General features: G+C 32.2%; 2 protein-coding genes and 1 pseudogene across 3 annotated transcripts; all 3 read right to left on the bottom strand.

Annotated features, from left to right (window-relative positions):
- Positions 1–5172: 5172 nt before the first annotated feature.
- Positions 5173–6261, bottom strand: LOC109798796 (fasciclin-like arabinogalactan protein 11). Its single transcript, XM_020359194.3, has one exon. The coding sequence runs from the start codon at positions 6253–6255 to the stop codon at positions 5302–5304; it is 954 nt and encodes a 317-aa protein (XP_020214783.2). The 5' UTR covers positions 6256–6261; the 3' UTR covers positions 5173–5301.
- A 1591-nt stretch (positions 6262–7852) lies between these two features.
- Positions 7853–14319, bottom strand: LOC109798795 (retrovirus-related Pol polyprotein from transposon TNT 1-94). Of its 2 annotated transcripts, none has more exons than XM_029271345.2 (2): positions 14050–14319; positions 7853–13796 (listed from the first exon to the last, which is right to left on the bottom strand). In XM_029271345.2, exon 2 carries the CDS (start codon positions 12497–12499, stop codon positions 8501–8503), a length of 3999 nt encoding a protein of 1332 aa, XP_029127178.2. In that variant the 5' UTR covers positions 12500–13796; positions 14050–14319; the 3' UTR covers positions 7853–8500. The 2 variants fall into 2 exon arrangements, with proteins under 2 accessions (XP_029127178.2, XP_020214782.2); XM_020359193.3 differs by having other exon boundaries at positions 7853–13835.
- A 149-nt stretch (positions 14320–14468) lies between these two features.
- LOC145949162 (fasciclin-like arabinogalactan protein 11 pseudogene) lies at positions 14469–16439 on the bottom strand (annotated as a pseudogene).
- Positions 16440–16681: the final 242 nt, after the last annotated feature.

Below are 16681 nucleotides of genomic sequence, written 5' to 3' on the forward strand. Positions count from 1 at the left end.
TTTATTATAAATTAATTAGTAGGAATTAATTCGTATAACTTGCTTTCGAATATTAAATTCTTGTTTTTCTTATCCATTGATTGAATGATATATTATAGTTAATTAATAAAATGGAATAGGACAAGAAGAGATCACGTGAAAACAAAATGAAATAAATAAAACAAAGCTATTTTGTCCTTTATTTAGAAATCAGTAAATAAACAGAACAGATAATTATTACATTACTTTTATTTCAAGTCCATCTTTATTAGAAAGGAGAACAAAAGAACAATGAAAATCATGGTGGAAATGTTTGTGAATCAGTTTTATTTAGTTGAAAGAGAAAAATTATAACCAAACAAGTTATTTTATTTTATTTTATTTAGTTTTGTAATATTTCCTACGTCAAATTTAAACTGTACAAACATACGAATAAATAAATAAATAACCACACACTATCACAATCGCAAATATAGGCTGATTTAATTTTGTTCATAGAATTTGAGAATATTTTTATTTATAAAATGGATATATAGTTGAATAACGTCCATGCTTTTAAATAATAAAAAAAAAACTATACTGAACATACGAGGATAAAAAAAGCATAAGTTGATATATAATTAGTTAATCAATTGCTAGCGAAATAAGGTTGTGTTGTTTCTGTGTGTATGAAGGAATTAACATTAAGTGAGAACTGTTCATACTTGTTATCATAAAAATAGATTTTAATCGTATATAATATCATAGGTTAATTGGTCTGGAAAATGAGTTACGGAGATTCAAATTATCTTGGGGAATAAAATGATTTTTTTTTCTTCTCACTTATTAAATTATTATTATTATTATTATTATTATTATTTTTATGCAAGGAAATCAAAATCGGTATTAAAAAATTTACAATAAGCACATTACTTTGCTTAACTAACTAAACTAAACATCTTTGATTAACGGCGTGAAAAGGTATGTCTAGTTGAGTTTCAAATAATTTAAACACTCTTATTTAAATATAAGATGAGTTAGCTACTTTAATTTATTTTTATTATACATTTATTTTTTGTATAAATAAATACTTCATGTTTGCTTATTTTTAATATAACGTGTTTTGCATTTTTTCTGTTTTGACAGAAAACACATTTTGGTAAATATCTATAACACTACACCAAAATTAGTTTTTTGTGACAATTAATTTATTATTTGGCGGCCATATAAATGGCCATTATTTTTTTACCAGCATTTAAATAATGGCTGGTGTATCCAGTGTCACTAATACTATTATCGGCATTTATATAAAATGCCGGTAAAAATCTACTAAATTGTTAGAAAAATTTATTTTTTTTAGTGGCAATTCTAGTAGCCATTTTAAAGGCTATTAAAAGTTATTTTTTTCAATTGTCTCCTTTATTTTAAATAATTTATTCCTATAATTTTCTTTTCTAAATTCATAACCTATATATTTTTTTATCTCTACTCGATGTGGAATTTGTAAGATGAGAGTTATCTTTCATTTATATATTTTTTAATTTATTTTTTTAATTGTCTTGTCTCTTAAGAGATGTGAGATTTATAAGGTGAAAGTTGCTTTCTAATTGTTCTATAGCACTATTGAACTTGGTAACAATGGGTGGTTTGATACCAATTTAGAATAGTGAATTAGGAGTCAACCCTATAAAATGAACCTGTAAGGTGATAATTATTACTCACTTATATACTGTTTAATTATCTTATCTCTAATCGATATGAGACTTAAGTTTTTCTAATAAATAATTGTCGCTAATAGTAAACTTTAGTGTAATATAAATACATTTTTAGTGATTATTATACATTAGCCATTAATATTTTTATATATGGCGGCAATTAAATTATTGCTATTAAATAATTGTCATTAATAACAAATTTTGTTGTAGTGTAAATACATGTTAAAATTCATAATTTCATATAAGCTTATATAACAAATATCCTGTATGAGACAAATACAATATGAATTTTTATTCGACAAGAAACCTCATAATTATCATCCCTAGAAATAATCACTACTGATTGGTTAACCAAAGTATAGATTCCTTTGATACCTCTTTGTAAGTAAAAAAAATGTTTAGAATTTGGTAAAATTAAGAACATAATTAAAATCTCGCTTTAGCTTAAGTTTTGAAACAAATATTTAAATTAAAACATGATTTTATTATAAATGTTTATAAATAAATAAAAAGTGTGTTTGAAAAAATCTATTTATTTGAAATAAATGTCTAAATTAAAATCAATAATACTTTTGCTAATCTTAAATAGGGATTCTTAACCATATGTTTCGATCAAGTTATCTTGTCTTAATAAATGTTTTAGAGATTGTTTATATATTACAACTAAAAGATATAATAATTTTGGAAAGAAAAATGAAAATTGGTGTAGCATATGTAAATCCTATTTATAAAAATTAGATTATACTTTAGGTTTTTTTTTTAAAAATTTATTTTAATCTTTTATCTATTAAAATGTTTGTTTTGTTCATTTTTTTAATATTTAAATCAATTTTATCCTTTTAAAATAATAATAATAATTTTAATTTTGTGACATAATTTTGAATCAGTGTTGACTCATTCGAAACATAAAATTTATAACAATAAATTCAATTATATAAAAATTATAAAATTTAATTGACATTTGAATCTATAAAATTTATAACATAATGAAATTCTTGTAAAAAATATGTCTCATAAATAATTAAAAAATAATATAAAATTATAGATTTTAAATTTTAAATCTTTTTAAACTTATTTTTATGTAATTTTTATTATATGTGTGATTTTTTTATTTGAACTTTAATTGCATTCAGTAATTTCTAAATATGTGAAACTAATGAAATAAATTTAAAGTTTTAAATCAATAAAAATAATTATTATCTTAAAAAGACTAAAATTATTGAAATTTAAGAGATAAAAAGTTATAATAAATGTTTAAAAATAAAAAAAATCAAATAAAAAAAATAAATAACTAAAAATATAGTTTAATTGATACATATGTTGGTACAGGTGTATCTGTAAAGAGAAACATGGCAAATACAGTTTAAATGTGAGTGAGAAGAAAAATAGAAAGATAAAACAAAAGTAATGAAAAAAGAAGATAGAAAACACGTAGAAGACAGCAGATAGAAAATTAGAGTAGAGATGGAACTGCCTGGTGAGTGAAATGACAACGCCCGGAAATCAGACTACAAATTATGTTGGCCTGTACATATCCGTACACTCATCACTAAGATTAGACCCTTCATGTTCATGTTCATCTTCATGCTTCAACAACAAAACCTATATATATAATGTTGAAAATGGTGAAATTGTTTTGAGGGTGTATAAATATAATGTTGCACACGTGACTACTAACAGGTATGTGTGAGGAAAACAACAAAAAATGGCATGTGGGGGGTGCCATTGCCATATAAATTGGCGTGAGAGAATGACAGGTAGAGGATATAGTACATGTTAATTAGTTCTGGGAATAAGCATCCTAACCTACCCAAGAAATTAATAATAATGGGTAAGATGAAAGATGGGAGAGTGAGATTAACGTACACAAAGTGGGGGGTGGCACATCAAATTATTACAATCCATTTCATTTCACGTTATTTTTTATCACGACACTCAGACAATAACAAAATAATTCCCATATTATTTATTTTGCTTTATGTCATTTTCTCACCTAACCTAATGTTGTCATGTTTTTAATTAATAGAAAAAAATGTTTAAATATTCAGGCTTCCAAATATGATGTCGACTACACTACTCGATCGTTACTGACTTACTGTTACTGTACATGTACGTGTGAAGAAGGGAATTTGACCTTATATTTTATGAGTCTAAGTCCTCAAGAGAATAACACTGTGTTTGGGAAGATGGTATATTACTTTTATTTTTTGGGAGAAAGTAATCTAATTTATTAAAAAATATATATATGATAAAAATAATGTATATAATTAATATAACTGTATTTTTCTTCTTCTTTATTTTGGTGAACCTAAATTTTATGTTATATTATCTTTCATCTTAAAGTAAAGTACTATAAGACAGCTTGTCAGCGTATAGTTCAATTATCTTTGGGAAAAATAAGTTGTGTTTCTTGGGAGAATTTTGTTTGTTCTAAACTTTTTAATCCAAAAAGTCGGTGGTTATAAATGAACGTACGAAAAAAAAAGCCTATTGTTATCTGTTATTTGAGTTCTTACACGTGATTTTGTTCCTTGTACAAAGCTAACGAGTAGGAAAATGTTTCCGTAAAGACATATATATATATATATATATGAATGAACTTTTGATTGGTGTTTTTTTTTAAAATTTTTTTTATTTTATCTTGTAATTCATCTAATTTTGTGCAACAATTTACATGTTATTTATTAATGGTTTAAAAATATGAATACTCTCTCTAAATTTATATATAAATAAAAAAGTCAACTTCACACAGATTAAAAATTTAATTAATATATTTAATTTTTATAATCTTACATAAAACATGTACTTTTATTTTTTAAAATATTTTAAATTAAATTTATAGTAAATAATATTCTTATTTATTAATTTAGAAATATTTTTAAATTAAAAATATTGAATGAAATTGATTAATTAAAACTTATTTATATTTTAGTTAAAATAAATTTAAATATTTTCTTGTTTATATATAAATTTAGAGGAATTTTTAGTATTTTGCGATTCATGGGAAGACATGGTGTCAGTACTGCCTTGGATACTCTCTGTTGTAGCTACCAAATTTTTAAATTCTGAACTATAATTGAACTCGCCAAATTGATAATTGATATTAATAAAATAATAATTAAATAATAGAAATAAAATTAAAAGACATAATATCATAATTTCGTAAAATTAAAAATAAAATATTCATTTATATATTATTAACATTTAAAATATATATAAATATTCAAATCAAATATATTATAATAGTTTACTTTAAGTTTTAGCAATACATATTAATATTTATTAACAATAAAAAAGTTTATATTTAAAATAATAAATAAAAAATATATTGATTTTCTTTTTTTAAGAAAAAATTGTTAAAAAAAAAAGAATTTTGTTACCTCGTTGAAAACTAGTTTTTGACCCACACTTAATCAAGTTTACTAATTTTTGACCGATCTCTTATTCAGTAAGTTTTGTCTTTTGCGATTCGTATTCACTGTTTTCAAGTCAGATCAGCTAGAAACAACAATCACTTATCTCTTAACCACTCTTATAGTTCATATCCATTCTTCCAATCATATCGTCCATCATTACAATTTTGCATATTCATTGCATGGAACTAACCAAATTTAGATCCTATTCTAGTTTATGATGACAAAAAAATCACAAGAACTAGTCCAAGAACAAGGGACACCAACTTTCCATGCACATTGATTTTCGCAGTGCCAGAGTTTTCGTTTGTGGAATTAATCTGAGATGATTCTGAGGAATCTGGGGATAATGGTTCCTTATCAGGTTTGGGAGCCTTTGCTGAAGGTTGTGGTGCCAATGAGGGTCCCTTTGCTGGTGCCTTGGCCACTGCAAAGAAGTCCATTGGAAGAAGCACCTTCCCCACCTTGTAAATAGCAAGATGCTTATCTGTATATATAATGCCAGTGATGGTTGTGTTAACCTCACCTGTTGAGATGTTCACACTTCCACCGTAGCTTATCACATTCAGTTCCACCTTTCCAGGCTTAGCTCCTGCAAGCGTTCTCACTGGGTTTGTGAGAGTATCAAAGTTGGAGCTAGATACATAGTCTGAAATAACGTGGAACTGTAAGAGCTCAAGTTTTTGTCCATCAGAAAGAGAGTTGAGGAAGCCTGCTTTGAGTTCTGAGAAGGCACTGTCATCGGGTGCAAGAATGGTGATGCCACCAGATTTAGTAGTGAGTAGTTGTGCATTGAGTTGGTTGATCAATTGGGTGGTTTTCATGAGACGGATTAGGATGTTGAATGATTTAGCCTTCCTTAGGATTCCAACAATGTCAACTGCTGCTGCAGTGTCAGGGGTGGAATCACTTGGTGATTGTGGCAATGAAGGAACTAATGCTTGTTTGGGAGCCTCAACTGGTGGGGTAGGGCTAGGTTGGGGTGGTTTTAGAGGGGCAGAACCTGGTGATAATTGTGCAAAAGTGGTGGTGGAGTACAAAAATGAAACTATCAATGCTAGTGAACAAGACAAGACAAATTGGTTCCTCAACATCGTGTTGGCTTTTGTAAATGAAGGTTTAAAGGATTGCAAATGATTGGTTTTGTATTGGGAATGAGCTTGATGCATTGATGAAATGGTGGATATGGGTTTTATAGAGCAAATCTGAGTGTGGGAGAAAATGATAGGTAGGTAAAAGGCTTTTTTAAAAAAACTTGAAATTGCGATATGTGAGCATATATACAGAAAGTTGCTAGTTGGCAAGGATATTGAGGTGTTGCATCAACGATGATGTACCATGCATGGTAGCAATGTGTTTTTGTGATTGAAGGCCACACCAATCTCCCATCTCAATCAATATTTATTTTGTGAGTTGAAGTGTTTTTTTTGCTGAGACAATTGTAATCAAAGAGTACAAGCTTATGGTTGTTTTGCAATGAAAATGGGGTGAAAGTGCCGGTTGATGCCTAACAAGCTTAAGCTTCACAACTTTTGGATATACTCGACTAGTAATCAAGTACTTGTTCCAACTAAATATGCACTATTCGTGTTACTATACTTGCTCTTCATCTTTCTCAACGTGACTAAAGATAATATTTTTTTTAATTACTTTTACATATGATCAGTTAGCTATTTGAGTGTAAATAATTAAGTCGTGTAAAGGACAGTTGGATTTTTAGCAAAAGGAAATAATGGTTTTTTAATTTTTTTTTCTCTCAATGCTAAGCAATTGTTTGAGATATTTTTGGACATTAATAAGATCAAAATACTATATATAATAATATCTTTAATAATGTGTCTTATAATACAATTATATGAATATTTTTTATATTTCACCTTAAATAAGTCTCACATTGTCACATTATATTTAAACAACTCATAAATAAGTACCACACAATTTGCTTCAATAGTATACCTAATAAACAATTTTTAACAATCCATACTTCTATATACTTTTTTTTTATTTTGTAATTTTATGTGAACTTAAAATAATAATTAATTATTTTAAATGAATTTTTAATTTTTAAGCATTCATATCTTATATAAGATAAAAAAATTGTTTAAATAGCATGCATTGCTTAACTCCAAGAAATAAAAAATATCCAAGTAGTAAAGATACTATGAGTGATAGATAAATTTTCGATTTATAAGATTAAGTTAAATTTAAACACACATTTTTAAGATGATATTATTAGAATTTTTTATAATGATTATTGTTAGATGTATCATACAACTATGAATGTCGATTCTTGTAAATATTATACTTGGAATGTTTATAAGGTTTAGGGTTGAGGATTTCTCTTTAGAATTTTATAAATTTTATTTAAACTCAAATTTTAATTTCTAAAAATATTGATAACCACAAATTTTGGTGAAGAATGACTCAAACAAAAATAATGGAATTGGACTTGGAGATTTAGGGTCTATTTTGAAAAAACTCAATTGTGATCTTATTCAAGAAGTTCTTATAATAAAAACTTATAAATAATTAAAATTAATTAGTTTTTTATGATATTATTTTGAACTTAAATTTTAATTTAAAACTGTTATTTTATTAATTGTATGTTTTAATTAAAATCTAATTAATATCAATTTTAATAAAATATAATAATAATATTACGGTTGTAATTTTAATTACTATTAAATTGTCAAAATTTTAAAATTAATTGATTTTTAATTTTGTGATTAACTGTAGTGTGATATCCCTTTTTCTAAAGAGTATATTGCTATTACTCTTCTTTGTATAAATACTGAGCACTCATAGGAAATTGGGATGCATTGAACACTGTTATGAAATCAGCGTGATACGGAAGCGCTGGATCGCGTCAATTGGAGATAATGAGAAGGAAGTAGAGAGACAAAAAATATTGACACACAATATTTACGTGGAAAACTCCAAATTTGGAGAAAAACCACGGAAGAACGAGAGCAAAATAATTTCACTATGTAAAAAGGAGAGTACAAGAAAGTTCTCTAATATGATGAGAACAGAAAGTTAATAAATCCCCAATAATATGAAGACTTAAAACAAAAATGATCTCTCAAATTTTCTGACTAAAAATACTCTCTCAAATGGAACTAGAAAGATATTAAGATGAGTAAAAAACTCTCCTTTTTCTCTCAACTTCGGTGTGTATTGTGGTGAGCAATGAGTGCCTTTTATAGGCAAAGAATGCACCGAGAATCAAGCAACAAATGAAGAAAATGTGTGTGAACACAATATGTTGTATTCAAAGAAAGCTGCACCGAGTTTGGCTTGAAAATTTGAGCCATCGAAAGTTGGAAAGTTGGCACCGCAACTTTTGACCAACAATCTCCACCTTGGCTCAAATTTGATAAGTTGCTCATCGTCAGATAAAGTCCCAAAGGATATTCAAGTGCTGTAAAGACCAACTAAGTTCAAACAATGTTGAAACTTAGCATTTGGAAGTGGCTTAGTAAGCATATCTGCTGGATTATCAGAAGTATGAATCTTTTTTACTACAACTTCACCAACAGTAACAATATCTCGGATAAAGTGATGTTTTACATCTATGTGTTTGGTCTTGTCATGATAACGACTATTCTTGGTCAAATGAATAGCACTTTGGCTATCACAAAGCACAATAAGAACCTTTTGTGTGAGACCAAGTTCATTGACCAAACCTCGAATCCAAAGAGCCTCTTTCACACCCTCTGTTGCAGAAATATATTCTGCTTCAGTTGTTGACAATGCAGCAATAGATTGAAGTGATGCTTTCCAACTAATAGCAGAATTGCAGAGAGTAAAGATGTAACCAGAAAGAGATCTTCTTCTATCAAGATCACCACCATAATCTGAATCAACAAAACCTGCAACATCATTGGTTGTAGCTTTGCATCTATCAAATACCAAGCAAATATCTGTAGTACTTTTAAGATACCGAAAAATCCATTTGACAGCACTCCAGTGATCCTTTCCAGGATTATGCATGTATCTGCTCACCACGCTGACAGCATATGCTATATCAGGTCTAGTGCACACCATAGCATACATTAAACTGCCAACTGCACTAGCATATGGAACGTGTGACATACGCTCCATCTCTTCTTTTGTTTCTGGACAAAGGTCTGATGATAACTTGAAATGTGCAGCAAGTGGAGTGGAAACAGGTTTGCTGTTGCTCATATTAAATCTGTCAAGCAATCTCTCAATATATTTTTGTTGAGATAAGATCAATTTACCAGCTTGACGATCCCTGTGAATCTCCATGCCAAGAATTTTCTTAGCTGCACCTAATTCCTTCATCTCAAACTCATTGTTGAGTTGAGCTTTCAATTTCCTGATCAAAGACTTATCACGTGATGCAATCAACATATCATCAACATAAAGTAACAAGTATATGAAAGTTCCATCAGAAAATTGTTGGAAATATATACAGTCATCATATTGACTCCTGGAATAACCTTGCCGAAGCATAAAGGAATCAAACCTTTTGTACCATTGTCTAGGAGCTTGCTTGAGTCCATATAAAGATTTCTTCAATCGACAAACAAGATGCTCCTTACCAGGAACAACAAATCCCTCAGGCTGATGCATATAAATTTCTTCTTCCAGCTTTCCATGTAGAAAAGCTGTCTTTACATCAAGTTGCTCCAATTCCAAATCAAACAGAGCAACAAAAGCAAGCAAAACACGAATGGAGGTATGACGTACAACAGGTGAGAAGATCTCATTAAAGTCAATGCCTTCCTTTTGATAAAAGCCTTTGACAACTAATCGTGCCTTGCATCTAGGATCTTCAACACCAGGAATACCATCTTTCTTTTTATAGATCCATTTGCACCTTAGAGGTCGTTTGCCTTCAGGGAGCTTTGTCAAACTCCAAGTGTTGTTCTTATGAAGACTTTCAATTTCTTCATTCATAGCCACTAGCCACTTAGACGAATCAGCACAAGAAACAGCTTCAGTATAGCTGGCAGGTTCAATATCATCATTTACTTCTTGTGCAATAGACAATGCATAAGCAGTCAAATTATCATCACCAGTGTATCTAGCTGGCCTTTTGATTTGTCTTCTTGGCCTATCTCGAGCAATATTATAATCATCCTGTTGTTGAATAGGATGAGTAGTGTGATCATCAATATGATCATCAGTGCTAGACTCAGTGGTAGAGGAAGATGAAACATCAACATTAGGAGCTGCAGACTTCAATTCCAACTCCACCTTCTCGCTAGTATCCTGTAGATTATTAGTACTAGAAGAAGAGACAGAAGATTGTTTCCCAGAAGATAATAATGCATCCTCATTAAAAGTCACATCTCTACTAAGAATTATTTTTCGTGACTTAGGGTCTGAACACCATAAACGATATCCTTTGGATTCAGATGCATAACCAAGAAATATGCACTTAATAGCTCTTGGAGCTAATTTTCCATCATTGACATGTGCATATGCAGGACATCCAAAAATTCTTAAATTAGAATAATCAACAGGATTACCTGACCAAATTTCTTCTGGAATTTTGAAGTTAAGTGAGGAGTGTGGTGATCGGTTGATCAAGTAGCAAGCTGTGGATGCTGCCTCAACCCACAACTCACGTTGATGCCACAACCCAGCATTTGAGAGCATACAACGAGCTCTCTCAAGGATAGTTCTGTTCAAACGTTCTGCAACACCATTCTGCTGGGGTTTGCCTGGAATGGTTTTGTGTCTAGCAATACCATGATTTGCGCAGAACTCATTAAAGTCACCTTCACAGAACTCCAAACCATTATTTGTTCTGAGCTTCTTGACTTTCTTTCCTGTCTGAGTTTCAACAAGAGTTTTCCACTTCTTGAAAGTGGGGAAGGTCTCATTTTTATGCCTTAGAAAATAAACCCAGACTTTTCGAGAAAAATCATCAATAATGGTCATCATATAGCGACGTCCTCCATAAGAAGGAACTTTAGAAGGTCCCCAAAGATCAGAATGAATGTAATCAAGGATACCTTTTGTACGGTGAGTTGCAGTGGAGAAGCTAACTCTTTTCTGCTTCCCAAAGACACAATGTTCACAAAACTCCAACTTACCGATACCTTGATTACCAAGAAGACCTTGCTTGCTCAGAAGGTGCATGCCTTTTTCACTCATATGGCCTAGGCGCATGTGCCATAATTTGGTGACATCTTTATCATGCATAGAAGATGAAACAGCTGCTGATCCTGTCACTACAGATCCTTGCAAGATATACAAACTACCAACACGGTTAGCTTTTAATAAGGTAAGGGCACCTTTAGATACTTTTAGTACTCCACCTTCAGCTGAATACTTGCACCCAAGTGATTCGAGGGTGCCAAGAGAAATTAGATTCCGCTTTAAGTCAGGAATAAAGCGAACTTTGGAAAGAGTCCTAACAATGCCATCATGAGTCTTGATCTGAATGGTACCAATTCCTGCAATCTTGCATTGGGTATCATTACCCATTAAGACAATACCACTATCAACAGGTTCAAGAGTGGTAAATAAGTCCTTATAAGGACACATGTGAAAAGTACATCCAGAATCAAGAATCCACTCATTTTTGCTCCTCTTATCAGAAGAGACAGAGAACATAACATCACCATCGGAATCAGTTTCAATATTAGCAGCTTCAGCAGGTTGTTTATTTTTCTCTTGTTTTTCTTGTTTCTTTTTCAAGATAAAACAATTAGAGATATCATGCCCATATTTCTTGCAATAGTGACAGGTTTTGTTGGATTTACGCCCTCTAGATTTGGATCTGCTCTTCTTGTTACTGGTACTCCCTTTTTCTTGAGTTCTACCTCTGACACTTAATCCCTCACCCTTGTCCTCAGAATGAATATCAAGATCAAACTTTTCCTTAGACAATAAATTAGATTTAACATCTTCAAAGGATAAGGTATCATTGTTGCTATACAACATAATTTCTTTAAAGTGTTTATAGGTAGAAGGTAAAGAGACAACCAACAAAACAGCTTTATCTTCATCATCAATTTTAATATCGATATTTTCCAGATCCATAATAATAGAGTTAAATTCATCAAGATGAGATTGAATAGGAGTACCTTCGATCATACGGAGTGTGTATAGTCGTTCTTTGAGACGAAGTTTGTTTGCAAGACTTTTAGTCATATATAGAGATTCCAACTTTAACCACAAAGCAGCAGCGGTGGTTTCGTTGGCTACTTCACGGAGAACCTCCTTAGACAAACATAATTGGATTGCTGAAAGCGCCTTTTCATCCAACTCGTCCCATTGCTCATCTGTCATGGAATCCAGTTTTTCTGACTTTCCATATAAAGCTTTCCTTAATCCGTTCTGGATAAGAACGGCTCTCATTTGGACTTTCCAAATAGAAAAGCTAATTTTGCCGTCAAACTTCTCAATGTCAAATTTGGTGACTGTAGACATCTTGAATCTCCAATTGAACAAGCAGCTCTGATACCACTTGTTATGAAATCAGCGTGATACGGAAGCGCTGGATCGCGTCAATTGGAGATAATGAGAAGGAAGTAGAGAGACAAAAAATATTGACACACAATATTTACGTGGAAAACTCCAAATTTGGAGAAAAACCACGGAAGAACGAGAGCAAAATAATTTCACTATGTAAAAAGGAGAGTACAAGAAAGTTCTCTAATATGATGAGAACAGAAAGTTAATAAATCCCCAATAATATGAAGACTTAAAACAAAAATGATCTCTCAAATTTTCTGACTAAAAATACTCTCTCAAATGGAACTAGAAAGATATTAAGATGAGTAAAAAACTCTCCTTTTTCTCTCAACTTCGGTGTGTATTGTGGTGAGCAATGAGTGCCTTTTATAGGCAAAGAATGCACCGAGAATCAAGCAACAAATGAAGAAAATGTGTGTGAACACAATATGTTGTATTCAAAGAAAGCTGCACCGAGTTTGGCTTGAAAATTTGAGCCATCGAAAGTTGGAAAGTTGGCACCGCAACTTTTGACCAACAAACACAATTACTTTGCCTTTTGATTTTCTTGATCTCAACTCTTTCCCTTGCATAGGAGGGGGATAAGTCATTTAGAACCGTGTCCATTGTAAGCATCATGAGTTTAATCAGTTCATGTTGTGACATAGATAACTACTTCACGCCTTGTTGGGGCAGAGATGATTACTCCTTAATGCATTTTTATTAACAGTAAAAAATTGTAATAACAAAAAAAAATTAAATATAAAACTCTATACATAGTTGGTTAATCCCCAACACTAGATCAACCTGATTCAAAAGATACGATATAAGTAAAAAAGAAAAAAAGTAGGAAAAGAAAAATGACTAATGCATAAATATTGACCCAAAATGGCATATTTGAGACTCGGAAATTGGTTGATATATTATAGACAGAAGCTAACACAACAGATAGATTTGAATCCAACAAAAGAAAATTATTGTGATGAAGTTAATCTGATATGATGCAATGCATGCCTCCAAGGCTCCAACTATATGAAAACCAACCAAACAACAAAACGCAACCACATTACATTTACATTCTTCATATTCGGCTTAGGAAAGAAGCACGTCAAATGGCAGAAGCACTTTATCCACTTCATAAATGCCAACTTTCTTGTCATTCACGGCACCGGTGGTCATGCTCAAATGGGAACCACCGTAAGTAGTGACGTTCAGTTGCAGCCTTTTGGGTGTGTTTCTGGTATTGAGGGTGATGCTGCTGGTGAGTGTTGGCCTAATGCAGTGAAGAACAAGGTTACTGTTACAAGTGAGGCTGAGAAAAAGAGAGATTCTTGCATCATCATTTTTGTTTGTGTTACAGAAATGAAATGTAAAAATGATTGTTTTGAGACTCTAATTTCATGTGAGGAAAAAGGCAGAAGCGGCTTGCCCATTATATTGAGGCAGGAAAGAATCAGAACGATGTGTACAACTACTAGTTGTGTTAGAAAGATAAAGGCTTTGCTCCCAAAACAATTTTCACTTACCTATCATGCAAAGTTTGTGCATCAATCACATGATTGGTGGTGAGATGTGAACATATGTAACTGTGTTGCTTTCACTTCAAAATTCATGGGTTATCATCTTACATCAATTGGATGAATGGATCTATGAAAATCTAACTTGAAATGCGCAAGGTGGCTCCGTATACTGGTTGTGTATTCAGATGATATGGCCAAATTCATAATCACTGTCTCGATGATATGTATCTACGTTTAATGCACATCTGATTAATGTACATTACGTATACGCCAACTCTAATTAGAGAACATCACTATCGGTATCTATGGTAGGTTCCTAAGTTTTGTCCTTTCGGTATGACCTCCATAATGCTTAAAAACTAGTAAAATTGGGACATAGTTTCTAGTAATTTTTTCTTCAGAAGATATAACAAGGCTTGCAAAAATTATTGAAGAAACCATAGATCATAAACATTACACTTAAATTTATGGAGGGATAGAACAATCTGTCAAATCACAGATCCCCTAACCCACTACGATAAATTCACCACTTTAGTATTCACCCCTTTCGCGCAATCACAGAACACATCATACTCTTGAACAAAATGGTGACTTAACTACTAGCTTAAACGTTGGTAAATTCACAAAAACTTTTGATTCAAAACATATTTTGGTTTACGATGACAATGCAATCAGGAGAACTAGTCCGAAAACAAGGGACACCCACTTTCCATGCACATTGATTTTCACGGTGCCAGAGTTCTCTGTTGTGGAATTAATCTGAGATGATTCTGAGGAATCTGGGGACAGTGACGTCTCCTTATCCGCTTTAGGAGCCTTTGCAGATGGTTCTGGAGCCAAAGAGGGTCCCTTTGCAGGTGCCTTGGCCACAGCAAAGAAGTCCATTGGAAGAAGCACTTTCCCCACCTTGTAAATAGCAAGATGCTTATCTGTATATATAATTCCAGTGATGGTGGTGTTTACCTCACCCGTTGATATGTTCACACTTCCACCATAGCTTATCACATTCAATTCCACCTTTCCAGGCTTAGCCCCTGCAAGTGTTCTCACAGGGTTTGTAAGAGTATCAAAGTTGGAGCTAGATACATACTCTGAAATAACATGGAACTGTAGGAGCTCGAGTTTTTGTCCATCAGAAAGAGAGTTGAGGAATCCTGCTTTGAGTTCTGAGAAGGCGCTGTCATCAGGTGCAAGAATGGTAATGCCGCCAGATTTAGTAGTGAGGAGCTGTGCATTGAGTTGGTTGATCAATTGGGTGGTTTTCATGAGGCGAATTAGGATGTTGAATGACTTAGCCTTCCTCAGGATTCCAACAATGTCAATTGATGCTACAGTGTCAGGGGTGGAATCACTTGGTGATTGTGGCAATGAGGGAACCAATGGTTGTTTAGGAGCCTCAGTTGGTGGGGTAGGGCTAGGTTGGGGTGGTTTTATAGGAGCAGAAGCTGGTGATAGTTGGGCTAAAGTGGTGGTGCAATACAAAAATGAAACTAGCAATGCTAGTGAGAAGGATAAGAGTGATTGCTTCTTCAACATTTTGGTTTAGTTAAATGAAGGTTTAGATGATATTGGAAAGGGTTGCAAATAATAGGATTTGTATTGGGAATGAGCATTTGATGCATTGATGATATGGTGGAGATATCTTTTATAGAACAAATCTTGGAGTGGGAGACAATGATAGTTAGGTGAAAGGTTTTGTTTTAAAACCTTAAACTGTGATTTTTGAGCATACATACAGTTGCTACTGCTAGCTGGCAAGGTATTGAGGTGTTGCATCAACGATGATTTAAGGATGTAAGCATGGAGCAACGCATTTTATGGTTGTAGGCCACACCAATTAGCCATCGCAATCATTTGATTTTGTGAATTGTAGTGTTTTTTTTTTTTTTTTAAGTCCAAACTCGAAAGACAAAGTTAAGAAAAGAGTGCAGTGTGCATTACAAAGAGAAAGAAAGAGTGAATGAAGAGAACCTCAGGAGTGCTACGAGGGTAATGAATAGAACCAGAAAGCAAGACTCGGCGCTTGCCATCGATGACCAATGCTCTATGGTCGTACGTGCCATTTGCACAAAACGAAGAAGGGGCATAGGAACAGAAGAACCAAAGCAAAACCAGAAGAACATGTGTCTCTCTCATTGTCTTTGCTTGGATTTGCAGTGCAATAGGGAAGGATTCACTCTTTGTTATTGCTTCTTGTATTTAGAGGCACGGCTTTTCTTAATACATTTGCAAGTGCTAACACTAGCTTAAGGATGGAGTCAAAAAGAAATAAATGGGGTTGTTGTTTTGAGACAGACAGGAGAAAGAAGCATGCAGCAGAATGTTTGGCTACTTGGGTTCATGTATTGGTTTCTTGTGTCCTTTTTCGACATCACGTTGTTGTTTAGTTAAAAGATAAATTTGTAACTTGAAAGTTGAAACTGAAAAACATGGAGAGTGGGAGAAGAAGTGTTTGGTACTTTAGTTTTGTGTACTTTGGTTTTCTTGTATTTTTTGGTACTAATTTTATTGTACACTTGAAATTATCGTATTACTAATGGAGAAAAGGAGATCTAGTGTGGCTACATTGTTGTTACTTTGAGCAACAGAAGGAGGGTGGGACGCATGCAAATAAGTATATTTAAAGGTTGTGAACGTG

Source organism: Cajanus cajan, chromosome 8 (genome assembly GCF_000230855.2).
Source record: "Cajanus cajan strain Asha chromosome 8, NIPB_CcT2T_4, whole genome shotgun sequence".
NCBI classification, from domain to species: Eukaryota; Viridiplantae; Streptophyta; class Magnoliopsida; order Fabales; family Fabaceae; genus Cajanus; species Cajanus cajan.